This window comes from Pezoporus flaviventris, unplaced genomic scaffold (assembly GCF_033815535.1).
Source record: "Pezoporus flaviventris isolate CSIRO_AGI_PZ_B2104156 unplaced genomic scaffold, CSIRO_AGI_Pfla_v1 ptg000029l, whole genome shotgun sequence".
Lineage (NCBI taxonomy): Eukaryota > Metazoa > Chordata > Aves > Psittaciformes > Psittacidae > Pezoporus > Pezoporus flaviventris.
In genome coordinates this window covers 12,893,552-12,910,883 of record NW_026892577.1, presented here as the reverse complement: position 1 = coordinate 12,910,883, position 17,332 = coordinate 12,893,552, and the positions used below count along the sequence as shown (strand labels likewise).

Below are 17,332 nucleotides of genomic sequence, written 5' to 3'. Positions count from 1 at the left end.
TGCTGCAAGTACTTTTCTCTATTTCTGTTTTTTGGAAGGAGATTTTTAGGGATGGCTTGTGGAACAGCTTCATGGCTGGATCATGGCCATGTAGAAAGTGTTTCTTTTCTGCACCTATATCACACCACTGCCCAACAGAGATCTTTAAGCTGGTTGAGGGATCTGAGAATTGAATTTGTCTGCAGTTCAAGGCAAAAAAAATAACATAAATAATTAACATTGCTCTTTTGCAAAATATTAGCTGGGGTTTCTAGGATATAATAGACTGATTAAATTATTAGCATATGAATGTTCTTGCACTAACATTGTAGGTTGTTGGGTTTTTGTAGGAGGAGGGTCACAAGCTCAGTGTTATTTTGAAGAGTCATTGGAGCAGAAAGCAGTTATTAGTTTTATGTCCTATAAAAATTTAAGATGGGAAATAGCTGCCTTAATTTTTTTAATGCTAAAGATATATAATTTTGCATTTAAAAACCACTGTGTGAATTTCGATGGTATTAAATGTTACTTAGCTGTTGAATAACAAGAGAGGTGGTTTATGTATCTGCTCTGAATAGTAAATTCACAAAATGCTCCGAAAACCTCACAGTGAGACCCAGCCTTGCAAACCATTAAGTATTGTGTGATTACACTGATAATACTAAAACCCTATGCTCCCAACTTTTATTTTAAGAGAATATTTAGTTTTTCTTTGGAAACAAGTATGAGCATGACATGGAAAAATTATCCTGGGATTTCTTCCATATTGAAAAGATCACAGGCATGCAATAGTCATCACCAGATATTGCACAGTCCTTAATTACTTGCCTGCAGAATGCACTCTTATTCAGGAAAATCCTTAACTGACTTTTCAGGCAGGGCTTGCACGTATCTGTAAAGCCAAATGAAGATGTGACTGCAGCCCAGGTGAAGGACTATTATATGACTGTAATGCTCTGATGAGCTGGTTCTAGGGTGTCTGTAAGAATGTTAAGTTCTGCTACTGCCTATCTTTTGTCCAAGTAGTTGCTTCACAGACCACAGTGTTTGCAGGAGATTGTTCATCCAGTCATGCCTGGCAACATACTTGAACTTATAGCCTCCCTCATGATACTCAGATTTTAATCTGTCTGAGTCTAAGTCTGTGTTGCTGGAATGCCACTACTTTTGCAGTTGCAGTTACAACCCAGCCAGCTTTGTTTTCCAAGCATTACTTCTTTTCTGTCACTATGTAGTATGTTATTTCTCAAAAAACATGTATCACCGGGAAGAAGAGCTGGCTATGATTCTATACCTTCATTTTATTACATAAAGATGTGTGATATTCACATGTGATTAACTGTGTATTCAGTAGTTATAGTCTTAAAATCAGTTTTCTCGCGTCATCTGAGAATGTTTACACTACCTTTCACTGAAAAAAAGATGCTTGCAGAAGTTTATTTGCACAGTTAAAGATCTTTTTAAATGATTTTATTTTTTTAAGCTGGATGTTATAGTCTTACTTTGGCAGATGCTACTCTAAAATTATGAAGTTATAGCTGCGAGACAGTCAGCCTTGAGAACAGCTTGATGAATTAAACATGCTGCAGCTGCAGAGTTTGCTTTAGATGTCTGCAGTAATGCCTGGATTAAAGTTAAAGTAAACATAAAGTTCCAAAGTTTATAATATTTATTTCTAATGTGATCAGTTTTCACACGTTACTACAATCAAACACTGAGTCATTTTAAACAGATGTGCATACTTTCATTTACATTCCAATTCTTCTCTCTCTCAGGAATGTGGAAATTGCATATGTGATTTGGGGCTTAGTTCTTTTTGCAGCTGGTCTGTTTTTAAAAATTAAGAATTAAAATAATCTGCTTTTCTTACCTCTTGGTAAATTAGGAAATGATTATGCGTTTTCTTCCAAAATGTGTTTCTCCCCAGTGTTCTCTTAGCAATTTAAAAGCTTCACATGTATCATATAATTGTTCATTTTTACAAAGTCTGCATGCAATTCATGTATATATTTAGCCAAATTTAATGTTTTTGTAATAGCAAGGTGTACATCTTAACAGAAAGATAAACATGCCTAATTGTTGTTTCCTTTGTTTGATGTGTTTTCTGAACAGTTTAGTGAAACCTGTATTGCTAATGAAAAGATAGAGCTCTCAAAATGTGTAAGTAGGTGCAAATCCAGAATATTAATTTCTAAGGCAGTAGAGAGCTAACCATGTGTGAGTGTTTTAATTAAATTATTCAATCAATATGCTTGGGTAGGTTATTGAATGTGGGGCAGGTAACAGTCTCAGATTATCTGTTACAAGAAGAAAGAAATTGATTGAGCAGAACCTGGGTAGAAGGGAAACTATGTAAGGAAAGACCTAAAGATGAGAGAGGAACATGGGGTATGGAGTGGGACTGAAAATGGGAAGTCTGTGGTGAATGTACAGATTTGATAAGGAAGTGGATAGTGGCTAGACAAAATGATGGGGAATGGAAAAGGTGTATTTGATTAGCGGCAGCATAGTAGAAAAGAATCTGTGTTGATTGAAGAAACTGACCTGAAAAAGGGCACAAAAAAGGAATGACTAGAGAGAGACATGAGTGGAAGTTTTATGGACTAAAAAATAAATTAAATTCATAAGGCTAATGCTCTAACCTGGGAACAAGAAATGGGTAAACTCTCAATTGCCCCAAATAACTGAGTAAAACCATGCTTATGTCACTTTACTCTGGATATGGCATGAGTAGTGTCTGTAGTTACATTAGAAATCTGAGGGGAGAGATCAAGGCTAGAGCTTAGTATGGGGAAGTGGGAAAGAAAGGGAGCTAGAGCAGATATGGATTGTAAAGATATGGATTGCAGATATAGATTGCTAAGACTGATCCCCCCACAGTGGTCCGCAATTCAAGATCGTTGCCATTGCTATCAGCAAATACTTGTTAGCCCTGTGGCACATTGTATTTTCTGCCTAGTGAAAGAAGCCTAACTATGTTACAGGAACTAAAGGAAGCAGTATTTCTTTGAAGAAAAAAGAAGTATCTATGCATATACACAGGAAAACTGAATTAAGGTTAAAATTCAATCAACCACATCCTGGGATTTCTTAAATTGCAGGTCTTTGATTTTTCAATCTCAATAATGTTCTTTTGAAGTGGTCTGTTTATAATGATCCCATATGAATTACAAGCAACTGTGCTTCATAAAATCCAGGATTCTGCATTTTTCTTGTTTCATTCACTCACATGATGCTTTATAAAGAAAAATACAATAAGACAATTTAACAGTATTTAACAAGCTAAAGCTAGTGTAACTAACGTAGACAAAGAAACCAGAAGTATAGCTAAAGTGGAAAAGGAAGTAATCCCTGTTGATATTTTTAAGGACTTTATTGTAAGCAAAAACAGAACCAAAATGTATTGCCTCCTGTAGTTCTCTGACAACTTGTGTCCTACCAAAAAGTCCTATTTAACATATTAAATTTTTTGCCTGGGTTGTCAGATGGGAATTCCTGTTGATTCCAGATTAATTAAATTATTCTATTCACTTTGTATGCCCAAAACTGAAAACATATTCTTGCAGTCTGGATGGCAATGTATTATACTCTTTATTTATTGTGGAATGGTTTTAATTATTAGAATTGTAATGGGAGATTTGATGCATAATGTTGTGTAGTGTTTTGCAGAAAAGTAGCCACATATCTGTCATTTTAAACAGAGAATAGTTCCATTTTTTTTGAACAACAAAGTTTACAAACTAAAACTTAGCAAATAAAAAAGTGCTTGTTCAAGTAAGTCAAAAGATAATGTTTTTTAATATCTTATTTTTCAAAGTGTTGGCTGTTCAGCATTGGTACTTTTCTGTCTCTGACTTCAAAGCTACTTGGAGTAAGTAGGCTGCATGTAGAAAGCATGAGGATATTTTGTTACTCCATGTTATGAAATAGTTAATAAGATAAGTGCCTAGAATATCCTAACACCCTGATTATTCTAATTTACTCAGAGGATATACTTTTTCAGAAATTTAATGTGAATAAACCTATAGCTACAGTTATAGTTGTAAAAGAAGCATTCAAGTATGGTATTTCTGATTAAAAGCACAGGGCATGTGCAGTGGTAAAATGAAGTGAGAATTTATGGTTCTGGCTTCTATTATCTTCAAAAGTTATTCCTGCCTAGAATTATTAGAATAAATTCCACTGCACTATTTTGCATCAATACCATTACATATGACTTTGCCTGAGGGTATTGAGTCAATGGGTGATGCCTGTAATACTGCTTTTTCATCATGGTTTGTTATAATGTCATTTCAAAGAGTCGTTTTTTTTCTCTCTGATGTATTTATCATTCCGTTTGTAGCTGGATTAGGAACAGATTAGATTTTATTTTAAAGCAGGCATGGTGATGTGAATATTAGTACAGAAAATACCAGTTAAACATGAAAATTACATTTGAAGATATTATAATGTCAGAGAAACTTCAGCTTATTTGCAACTGAAAATTGTTATGATACCATCAAAGCAAAAATGCATAATGACTGCACAGTTCTGTGGAATATCATTGTTAAACTATATGAAATACTTCACATTTCTAGTACTACAGTACTTCAACATTTATGTTCTATAATTCTAATGAAATTTCTTGATAGTTTTATTCATAAACATAGCAGAAATATTTAGAAAAATATCTAATTGCAGGCAAAGCAAAAATCACTAACAACCAGTCTTAAAACAAAACCTATAAAAAAACAAAAAAAAACAAACAAAAAACCCAAACCAAGCAAGAAAAGACTGGGAAAAGCAAAGAAGGAAAAACGCCTGGAAGTTGTTTGTCATATTGTTTAAGAAAGTACTAGAAGATAAATTCTCAGGTATTATTGCAATCCACAAAAATTAAAAAAATATATGTTGACCATAGTGAACATAAATAGAATTCAGAGTAAAATATACGTACGGGTAATTACTACAGAGTTCCTTAGGGTTAGATTCTGTCATGTTTGTTCTTTGAGCAGTGTCTTATTCTGGGAATGTTGTCTGACTGACTGGTGATGGGATAAGATGCTGTCCCTCTCAGGCTGGCTGGCAGCATGAATATCAGGATGTGGAGAAATTTCATTTTTTGATGTTACTACCTGACAATATTCATACTCCTCAAGACAGTGAATGCAATTATCTGAAATCTCTTGTATAATGACAGGTTTGTATGCATTTTTATCTGGAAATTGATTTACTTGGGTTTGTTTTTTTTTTTCTTCCTCTGTTCCCTCCCTTTGTTCTCCATAAAATTAGTATAAAATCATGACCATAAAATCAGTAACTTTCACAGTAGCTCGCTGTGAAAGTTACTGATTACCGTGATTCTTTTTAGCACTTTGTATATCTTAAAGAGTCAGCTAATGTTTCAGAGAAGCACCCACCATTTTATGGATTGATGTTATGTTGTATTTCCATCTTTTCATTGTAGATAGAAGGCACTCAACCTCATACCACTCAGTGTACAGCAGGAATTCCTGGATCTTCTGTAGAACATTCTCTACAGTTGATTTGCACGATTCTGGGTTTGTAACTGGTATAAACTTGTGAAGCTATTTGCTACATTGAAGCTCTGAGCAAATGTATGATTTGTGCCAAAAATGTACAACATTCATTCTTGTAAAGCTAACAGTAGCATAGAGAAGGAAGAGAAAATAGCTGGCTTCCTGATCAGTGTTTGCAAAGTATGCTTTCATCTTGGTCACTGCAAGTCAATAAATAAGGAGTGGAGTTAGCTGTAATCCTAAACTGCATGGTAGAATTGGACAGAACTGAATGACAGAAATCCTGATGCAGGGGCTGCACCCTTTTATCAATGGCTATAAATACATAGATTCAGGAGGCACACATCCAGCTATTGAAAGAAAATAGAATAATAGTCCTTGTGGGTGAACACTGATATCTCCAAATTCTGCTCCTGAAGTCAGTAATTTTTAAGTACTGATGGCAGCACAGGGCTCCTGTTAGTTATTTTAGTAAAAATATATATATACTGCCATGTGTATACCTTTTTGACATATAGCATATAAAATTATATCAAAGCCTGATGTCTTGGTTAGGGTGATGCTCAATAACACAAATTATGCATGGTAAGAGTAGAAAATATGCAGCTAGATATTTAGGGAAGATTTTAAAGAAATGTGCTTGACAGAAACTAGGTTTCACTTATATCCCTTGTATTTGATAAGACATACTAGTCAAGAAACGTTGCTTGTCTTTAGGTTACTAAATTCAAGCATAGACACAAGCATATGGCCATGACCTCAGCAAAATGATGCTTTTCTTTGAAATCCCTTCCTTTGTACTGCTATGGACAGTTATCATGTATTTCCTCATAGGTTTCTGAAAACCTTGTGGCTTGTACCTTTCAAAGCTATTAGATGACCCAGTTAATCACTCCAGAAGGTGGTTGCTTTTGATAATGGGGAAAGTGCACTAAACATGTTTTGAACAGGAAGTGACTGAAACAGTTTAATTTTGCAGCATCCTTCCTCAACCTCCATTGAGCTGCTGTTTTTGCTGAGTCACTTTGCAGGCACTGCCTGCACTTTCAGAAACCCAATCTCTCAGAAATCCTTTAAGATAAAACAAAGACAGGTTAATGTATTTTAAGACCTTTATTAAGACCTGAAGAAGTTTATCTAGACTATTGCTTTTCCCCCACCTTCTCTTTCCATTACTTTCTTGGGTACCCTTTTGTTCTTTCTTTTTGGCTGGCTGGTGGTTGGATTCAATTTGCATTGTTTTGTAAAGTTTGGTTAGAGTAAACAGTTCTGTCTCATTTTATTAGAGATCTCAGTCTGGGTTTACATCTACCTGAAAAAAACCAAACCAAACCCAAACCCAAACAGTTCAGAAGTGTCTGAACTAAAATTCCACTGAAAATTTCTTTTCACTATTTTCTTCAGTTTTACATCCCTTACTTGTTACCTGTTGCATTCATTATCCATATGAAAGTGCTGAATGCCAGAAGGTCATCAGCATATTCAGTATTGGAAGAAATGTTAGCCTAGGAGACACCATTAGGAGGTCATGTCAAGGCAGTCGTTAACAGCTTCCTCCATCCTTTTTTTTGTCTTTTGCAAGTTTTTTACTAACATCCACCCTGTTGTCCTCTCCTCTTTTATTTTTACTTATTTTTAGAAAATGTTACTAGCCTCTCCATATTTATGATTCCAGGATAAACCCAATTTAATTTGATGGGGATCAAGAATATAATCAGCTTACAGTGTTTGTTATGGGACTTGCAGTAACCTAATTGCCAATAAATAGAATGTCCAACTAGTTGTGTCATAGAGTGAATTTGGATAATTTTTCATCAATCTGTCTGTATAATCTGATTACCTTTTTTCCAAGTGACCTTTCTGAGTGAATATGTAAGTGCATATCTAAAATGGAGCATACGTTCTCCCTGTCTGTCTTGTCTTCTCTCAGGCTTTCCTGACTCAGTTGCTTTGACAGTGGTCCTCGTACTTGTCACATCCAAGAATTCCTAGACATCTGCATTCAATGTATTCAGTGGTTGGTCTTCAGACTCAACTTTTTGTTTGAAAAAATGCTTTCCTTGCCAGAGATTGATTTTTTTTGTGGCCCCAGTGTTTTTCAGTTTTCTTTTGATTATGAGCTGATAGAGTTATTCAGGCTAGTGAGGCAGAGGAGACTTCCCAGGTGAAAAGCATCAGTGAAATTACATGATTTCATAAGCCTTTTTTGCTAAGGTTCACCAGAAATCCATACACCTCCTTGTAATCAAATGAAAAAGCCTGTAGCATTGGACTTTCTTTAATTTTGCACTGAGAACTTACTTTTCTCTTCTCATGGAATTTGTGCATTGTTAGTCGCAGGAACATTTAGTTGTCAAAAATAGGAAGTAACTGGAATTATATTGATATAAATGTTTAGATCTGTGTCTAAGGACTTTTAACACCTAGTTGACAAAATTCATGCACTAGAATTGAATTCTTGAATTATCAGAATTTCTTCAGATAAATTTGAGTCAGAAAGATGCATATTTTTCTAATGTAACTTCCTTTTTTTAATTTTTTTTTTTAATTAAATTTTAACAGCTAGGCTAACAATGTATGGTTTGCTTTCTGGATTCTTTGTTTCTTCCACCATTCCCCTCTTCCCTCCCCCACACTTTTCAGGCAGATACAATTTCTGGTTTTAGAGAATTTTGTAGTGCAAACAAAAAAAACTCTTCTGTGCAATTCTGATCATAAAATAAATGAAAACATAGCTTGTTCAAGCATTTAAATGTCTGATTATTTCTTTTTATCTCAGTATTTTGTGCTTGAGGCTATTGTCACATATTACAATTAATAATCAGAACAAGAAACAATTTTATGTTCTACAGCTACTTCTTTTGAAAAATTTCACCAATGGATTCATAGAAATGCTCAGTTGTTTGCTCCTATTCCAGCTTGTTTGTTTTATTTCTATTTACTGCTATTTCTAACATTTTCACAGATGAGAAATAATTTAATGCTACACCCATTTATTGTCAGAATATGTCTCTCAATAAAACATGAACATTTTGTTCAGAAGATAGCTGCAATCAAACAAATAATTTCAGGAAATACTACAACAAAAAGACTTCAGTGTATTGTTTTGTGGACATACAATTGTATAGACATTTTTGATGCAACAATCAGACTTCCTCATTAGCGGAATACCTTTGGCATGGTATGCATGAGTTGAGGTCAATATAATCTGAAAGTCATAAAAGAATGAAATATATACGCACACTGAAAAGGACACATTATAAAAGGCTGATTTAGTAAAAGTAGCATCTTCCTAAGAGTTGCTGTAGTACTGGTATGACCTGTGTGCAGTGGTGTTGCCTCAGTTGGCCCAGTGGCAGAGAACAGATATGGTAACAATCTGGTCAAGTAAACATGCATGAACATGTGCATGGCTAATCTTGTGGAAAGTGCTTGCTATTTGATGGATTACTTACATTTCTGCCCTCACAATTCTTTCTGTAATGAATTTAATTAACAGCTATTTACATTTTTTTTATGGTGTAGAAATGTTATTTGATCACATAGGATGAGAGAAAGGAGTGTGAGTAGTTTAATAGTATTGCACTTTTAATCTAATAAGGCATTGTAGTGTGTTCTGTCAGTTGTAGGTCTTTGGTGTTAGGGTGAACTGCTTCAGTGGTTGCTGTGGCCTTTCATATCTAAAGAAGTACTTTCACATCTTGGAACCTATTGCAAGCAATGTAAGTAGCATCATCTCCACATTAGTTCCAAATATCTTTAATTAGAAATCTTTAATTTACTTGGCATAAGTGATGACATATGAAGATGTCACTGAAGTGACAAATACATGTGTAAAATAAATTTAAGGGGCATTGTGTTATCTTTTACTATGGTTCACTAAGCAAGTCCTGTTGTTATCATCATTCATCTACAATAGACTTTACCCATAAAACTTATTTTTAGAGTGGCCTCTGTGCAAGCACAATGAGCAGCTAAGTTTTAAGTTTGCAAATGACAGTCTGTCCTCTTTTTTGTGTTGTTCGTTTATCATTGTCATGCTTACTGCCACTGTAATAATTCCAGACATGTAAAGTGATGGGGGTTTAGACTGCTTGGTATTTATCATTTTGTGTACTGGAAATACTACAAAGTTAGATATGATCATATTGCCATTATAGCTCCATTTTAATAATTTTAAAAAGGAAAACTAATATTAACATAATTAAACTAATGTGAATAGATGTCATATGTGAAACACAAGTAGGAGATGACCAAATTAAATGAGAAAATCCCTAAATACAAATGTAATAATTTGCATTTTTAAAGCATGCAACATTCACAGTTACTAGAAGCAAAGTTGTATCAAACAGTTTTGTAATTTGTTAAGATACCGTTGGCAATAGTAGGTGTCCTTCCTCCCCCATTTACCTGATGAAACAGTAAGTCAGAAGGAGTCCAGACAGACCATAATGATTATGGTTTTTTGTGAAAGGAGGATGTGTGCCTCCTACGCAATGTCATAGTTTTCCAAAGGATAATGAAATCCATTGGAGTATGATTGCATTCCTTTTGAATTACTGCTGTAGAGCAAATAAAAGTCACTACTATGAAACAAGTAGAAAAAATTGAATATGGAAGTAAATTATTTGGTCTTTCAAGGCCTTGATATGACTGTGACTTGTTCAGAAATAAATGCTCAAATAATGTGTAAAGCAGAGTTGGGCCAGTAATCAACTAGGAATCTTCCTAGTTAATTCTAGTTTCTCAGCTAATACCAAGGATGATAAGGATTTAAAGAAAGAAATTATCAAGGTTCCACCATGTCTCATGTTTAGAGCAGCGGATTCCACATGTACATATGTTGTACGTACAAACATGGAGTACTTTGCTGTCCAGCAGATTCTGAATATGGGGTCCTACTGGCTTTTATTTTGAGGAACTTATATTCAAACTAGCTTCTTAAGTTCATCTTGAGATGGGAAAATAGTAATTAAATGCCATGGTGACAAGCTGAAAGTCATAGTGTTACTCAGTTGTAATAGATTACTCAATTTGGTATTTTGCAAGACACTTATTACCAAGCTATTGAGTGATACACAGTAGGATATCAGTCTACTTGAGCTCTGATTAAATGTGTTCGTTTCAAAAAGGCTGTGTTAATACTGATGGAGAGAGTGAGTAGACTTGGTTTCAGGAGCTTTGTGTATACAAAGCTGGCAGAGCAGTTGAGCTTAACTTATTGTTAAGCAAAGTTATTGTTTTATTCATTGCATTAGGAAGTTGCTATTACTTCAGTATTTTTCCTTCCTAACCAAACAATGAAAAGAAAGATGGATGGCCACAGTAGAGCCAAGTGTAAACTGGGTGCCAGTATATTTTAATTTCAACAACCTGAAGAATTTGTCTAGGCTCACTGAAAGTACAAGTTGCTTAATACATGGACAGTGCATGTCCTGTGGCCTAAATTTTCATGTAATAGCAAGATCCTCTGTGTTGTGAAAGTCAAGAATTTGTGCACAGTTATTTCTAGTATCTCAGATTTTTTTGGGATCATTTCATCCACTTTACCAGACAAATTGCTAACTGTATTTTAAGGTTTCTTATCTTGATGCATAGGGTCAACTTATTTACATTGTTAGAAGTACGAATTAGATTAAAGAGACACATAAAGGTACTCTAAAAATGGAAGAGAAAAAGAGGTCTGAAGTGCTTTCCAATGCATTCAAGTTTTTCTGGTTATTTAAATGATGTATATACAAAATCAGTAAAATCAGGTTTTGCCCCCCAAAAAGAAACATGCTGTTGGCCAGTTCTGAATTATATAACTTAAACCAGAACTCTACTGAATAACAGTTTTGTTTTGCTGGCTTTGGTGTATTAAAATGTGAGATGAAACAAACAATAGTAGTGTAACATCTGCTTGAACTTTGGCAGTCCTAGTTAGGATATCATCAAGCAGCGCTAGCTCTGTGCTTGTCTTTCATCAGAAGTATTATTGATCATTAATGCCAAGATGAAAAATAAGAGGTAGCAGTTCACATAAGAAAACATTTGGATGGCAGCTGTTCTACATTAGGTGTAGTTAATGGTCATGTTAGCAACCACAAATGTAATATTTACATCCATTGAAATAACAGAATTGATTAAATGGGAAAAGAGCAGAGTGATACCAGCTGCTCTGGAGCAGTGTTCTTTGTAAATTTGACTGATGTTGCTTGGGCATGTCTTGGATCAGCTAAATATTAGTAAGAAGCTGGAAAAAAAAATGACATCAAGGCAAGCAGTTCATTACTTTTCTTGAGAAAAAAAAAAAGAAAGAACATCAGTGAATTTGCCTCACTGTGTAAGCTCAGTATAGATTGACAATGTAGGAAAGTCATAGGTTATGATTAACATTAATAACACTTACATTGCTAAAGCAGTTGGCAGATATCAGCTAGAGATTCATTTAGAAACATGGCTTGTAGCTACTGAGAGTGGTATTCAGCACCAGATACTTTGTATTAGAAATTTTCCCTGTCAAGTAAATGAAATTAGTTTTGCTTGCAGAAAAACATAAAGTAACAGAACAAAAGAAATGGGATGCAATCTGGGGTCCCAGAGATATGAAGAGTTTCTATTGAAAAGAATCTATAACATCTATCTACAAGTGTAAAATCTTTTTCTTGTTTTACTTTTTCGCAGTAGTGGATGTGTATGGATTTTCCTCTCTTATTCTTAGTAATAATAAAAAAAATCCCCAAAACCAAACAAACACACACCAACAAAAAAACAACTAAAAAAAAAAAATTCCCTAAAAAGTTTTCCACCCACGTATTATCATATTAACAAAATACACCCAGTATTGTTACCTGACAGGCAGCTATCAATGTCTTCTTTCCTTTTCTATTATTCTGGTCAATAGCTTATTTTCTACTATTTTTTCTATTCCTGTCTATATGAAAAAGGATCAGTTTTTCCCTGGTCAGTGTTTTTTGTGGGTTCCTTTTATTCCAGAACCTGACATTAGAACTTCATAGGAAAAAAGAACATTGTTTGTCTATTCTCTATCAGAAATCTTTGCTATTGCAGACACCACTTTGAACTGTTAGTTCATTATGGATATGTGATTGTTTTCATCTTTTCATACTCCAGCAATGTTCTTAGTTGTCTGTGGAACTACAGAGTCAAAATATGCATATGCTGAGAACTTCATGGTGAAGGACAAAATAACTGAAGGATAAAATACCTGACTACAGAGTCAAAATATCCATATGCTGAGAACTTCACGGTGAAGGATAAGATACCTGAGAAAACTGGAGACCTCTTTTATACACTACAGATGTCAAAGCAAAAAGGCATACCATGTTTGCCCTGATTTGATTAAAAAGCAAACCAAAAAACAAAAAGGCAACTGGCCAAGTTATTCCCTCCAATTTCTGATATGGTGTGTTTGAACATTAAAATTATAAAAGTAGAATTCATTATGGAATAGTGAAAACAACTTCTAATACCTTATTAAGTACTTTGGCTGCGCACTCTAGTAACAAATTTTAGATACATATGGAATGTATCACTGCCTGAAATCAATGCCTTTGCAGTAGAGCTTAAGACCACGTGTACTGATCTCATTGTGAGAGACTTTATTTCAGTGGGTTTGCAGTTGATACACAACAGTTTTGCAAATGCAAATCTGGGAAATATAAATGCCAAGGATACAAGAAGCAAGTAACTCCAGAGCATGGCAAGGCCCTGTTTGTGAAGTCTGCACTGTACATATTTATACAGGACATTACAGAAATAGATACAGTTTTAAAAGTTATTTTCTGATTCTGTAATGTATTTTTTTTAATAAGACAGAACACATTACTTCATGTTGCCATAATTACCATTGACCTTAATTATTTGCCTATTAAGATGGTTTTCATCTAATTAAAGATGAACTGTCTCCAAATAAAATAGTGAAAATGTTCCATATTACTTCACTCTGTAGCAATAATTTGCTAAGAAAGATAAATGACTCTGGATGGTTTCAAGAGGATATCAGCCAGAACTGCTTTTAAATACCTACTTTGCTGGTTGAGAGCTTTAGAAGAACAGAATTGGAACCTTGTATTCTCTGTCCTTTCTGTCCTTCCAAGCTCAAGGGAACACTGATGGCCTCTGGCTCTGTTCACTCAGGAGCATCTAACCTCTAGCATCCAATTTAGTCATTGTAGTCTTTCTAGCACTTAAACTAGCTTTCATTCTACTTTGTGGCACTGAAAAATAGCTGTTAAGAAAGCTGCCAGTTTGACAACTCTGGCTGTTGGAGCTGAGCAGTGTCAATGAAAGGTGGGCTTTCTCTGTAGAGTTGGACTTAGAGCTTCAAGTTTCAAATGCCACTACAATGAAATGGGAACAAGTTTCCAATTTGGTTGAATCCCTGAAAGAGTTTGAGTCAGCTGACAATTAGTGTTACATTTCACTTTACAGGTTTAATTCTTCATTATGCCTTGTTAAAACTGTGGCTCCTGACAGGACTGAAATATGGATCAGGCACTGGAAATAAAGGGCTGATAGAGAAAACAGTAAGCCAGTGGGTACCAACTGATGGGGTGAATTTTACTGATCATGTACTAGCATATTTCAGTTGCAGCTCGAGGCTGTCCTGGGCTCAGTGGTTTTGCTTATGCCCTCTTATTCATTGTTCTTTCTGCTTTCCATATGTTGATGCAGCAGTTTAGACAGCATTATGTAGCCTTCACATATGCTAGTGCCATGCTGCTTGGCAAAGCTGCATCCCCAAGACTTTCCTATCAGTGTTGATTTGCTGACTGATAAGGGGAGTTGAAAGGAAAAAGAATGACATGCCAGTAACCAAAAGCAGAATCTATGATTCCTAGTCACCTGCCTATTTTCTGCTTTCAAAGTCCCTTGAGTTATGTGATCTCAATGGGAATAAGAGACAGGGAAGCACTGTACAGATTACGGAGTGAAGGAGAGCAAGAAGAGAACACAGACAAAAAAGAAGAAAAAGCTGTAAGTCTCTGCTGCCATAAATTGTTCCACCATACCATGGGCACAGCCATTTTAGGCTGAGAAAGTTGGGGTTGTTCAGCCTGGAGAAGAGAAGGCTGTGTGGAGACCTCATAGCAGCCTTCCAGTAACTGAAGGGGGCCTATATGGATACTGGGGTGGGACTCTTCATTAGGGACTGTAGTGATAGGACAAGGGATAATGGGTTAAAACTTAAACAGGGGAAGTTTAGATTGGATATAAGGAGGAAATTCTTTCCTGTTAGGGTGGTGAGGCACTGGAATAAGTTGCCCAGGGAGGTTGTGAATGCTCCATCCCTGGCAGTGTTTAAGACCAGGTTGGATGAGGCCTTGGGTGATAGAGTTTAGTGTGAGGTGTCCCTGCCCATGGCAGGGGGGGTGGAACTTGATGATCTTAAGGTCCTTTCCAACCCTAACTATTCTATGATTCTATGATTCTATGATCTAGTTATGGACTCCTCTTCTGGACCCATTCCGTGGGTATGCTGGGCAGCATAACCCTCCTGGAGGCACTGCTTGGCAGCTAAGAAAGCAGAGGTGCTACACAAATATTCCTAAACTTTACAGCAGTCAGAGATTTTCTTGACTCAGTAAAATTCATCAGTGGGTAGTTCTCTAGACAGCATCTCCTGTTTTATAGTAGAAAGTAAATGTAGAAGATTATGAAATTTTAATCCTGAAGTTTTTGTGGCACTGGAGTTTGAGATTGTGTGGAACTGAACACTGACTGAGACTTGACTTCAAATGATTCAGGAATTGCTGAAATATTAACAATATTTTATTACTAGAATTGAGTTCTTTTTTTGCTTCCAAATTCCTCTTCCTCAGTGAGGTTTCACTGTTTTAATCTTAATCTACCTGAGCAGCCTTTTCAATTAATATTGTACTTCAGTGATGACATGAATGTATAAGACTACTCTACTATAGCAGTCCATCTTAGGGGAGGCAGGTTTGTGAGTGGTTTCTGTGTAGGAATAATATCCTGTCTTATCTGAAGTGCAGGTATGAAAAGAAAACTGGGTTTTACTGTAAAACATTCATTATGAGAGTGTGTTAAAAAAAGAAAAAAGAAGTTGCAATTGTTGATCTTTCATTTTCAGCTACCTAGAAATTTGGAAAGCATCAATGTTTTTAATGCTCTTCTATACATAATTAGCGTAACCATTGAATCAGCTTTTGGCTTGAATGCATTTATAGAGAACATTACTATATTAATTTAAAAAGACATTAATCATTATGAAGAAAGTCAAGCTATTGACCCTCATGGGGGGGAAAATGCAGGTTTTATTTGAGTTCCAGTGTGAATATTTGTGCACAGGGTCTTGAAAAAGTAAATCAAAACAAAGTCATAAGCTAGTCATTAGAACTGAAAGCTTCAAGCAGCACTAGAATTATTTTTTTAACTCGCTTTCACATTTGAATGTCAGCACACTGATGAGTGTAGAGGATACAATGGGTAGACCTGTCAAAATTAACTCCTTTTAAACAGCAAAATACATCAACTGAAATTTCTTTCTAACACCCTTATTGACTTCCTTTATTTTTTTGTTTTTAATTTTTTTTTCACAGAGGATCTTTCTCAAAGCTGGAAGTGAGGAAGAAATCTTTGCTCATCTTGGTTTGGATTATGTTGAGCCATGGGAAAGGAATGCTTAAAATGATTTGCCAGTATACATTAACGAATTGACAGCAATGGTCTTTCTACATACCCAGAGTCTTGTTTAGATATATATATATATATATATATATATATAAAATATGCATCTCTGTGGCAACTAAAAATTTTAAAATGCATATATATTAGTTAGAAGCCATTATACATGCTGATGAAAAGGATGGAAAGAAGAGTTTAAGTTCTTCAGATTCCTTTCTAATCTTTTCTGCTTTAGTTTTTCAGAATTTCTACATGGGATTGACAAGATAGTGCTTGCTTTTGGGGGATTTTTCTTGTGGTAGGAATTTAATGTTCAAGTGGAAAATACTTGCAAAGCATTTACTGCTTTGGGACATGAAGTTGCTTACTGACATTCATTTGTCATTCATAGAATAAAGGTGATTATGAACACCAAACTGGTCAAATACTTTTATTAAAAGCCAGTTTGTTTTTTTTCTGTTAAGTCTGATTTGACATCTTGGCATGATGGAGAGAATGGCAGTGACAGGGCCATGCAGAAAGAAAAAGTATGCTGAATTTGTTTACTGGTTCCTTTCAACTGAGGACTGCATTGTAATCTATTCTAACGCCTCAGTCAGGGATGTAGAAAAGTATGATAACAGCAGGGAATTTTATTCTTGCCTGTGCTGATAAAACCATCCTTTTTAAGTGCACTTTTGCTAACTGAGCTGAAAATACAATGCTACTTTCTAAATTGATCTAACGAGAAAGCACTAGCATTACTTCCTGCTTTATTTTGCTGATGTATGAAGCACCTTCTCTGTTTTGTATCAGGATGCTGACACTTAAGGAGCAATGACATTTTTCAGTCCTAGTGGAAGAGAACAAAAGCTATGATATCTCATCTAAATATTCTTTCTACTTGGCCAACATTTATCAGAAATCATACATTTCAGTTGTGCTTTTTCTGCATACTTTAAGCCACAGAGGAAATATGAAACATTCTGATTTCCACATGAAGAAATAACTCCCATCTTGCCTGCTTATGCATAATTTATAATTATACCACCTGTGGGGGAGAAGATACTAAACACAAATTCTGTCAGCTCCTTCAAGATTGGAAGAAAAGAGTGTGTCACTTCTTTCCCTCAATTTTTCTGAACCTTTGTTATAATACATTTTACAGATTACTCACTGGATCAAGTATTATCAAAAATTAT

The 17,332-nt window shown here is 35.2% G+C and overlaps 1 protein-coding gene across 2 annotated transcripts in view; it reads left to right on the top strand.

Moving 5' to 3' along the window:
- The window catches only part of DNTT (DNA nucleotidylexotransferase), a 92,336-nt gene extending 76,107 nt beyond the window's left edge, over positions 1–16,229 (top strand). For both annotated transcript variants that reach the window (XM_061459094.1, XM_061459093.1), the window contains one exon: positions 16,067–16,229. In XM_061459094.1, coding sequence (XP_061315078.1) covers positions 16,067–16,153 — 87 coding nt within the window. In that variant the 3' untranslated portion in view covers positions 16,154–16,229. The remainder of the gene's footprint in view (positions 1–16,066) is intronic.
- The last annotated feature ends 1,103 nt before the right edge of the window (positions 16,230–17,332 follow it).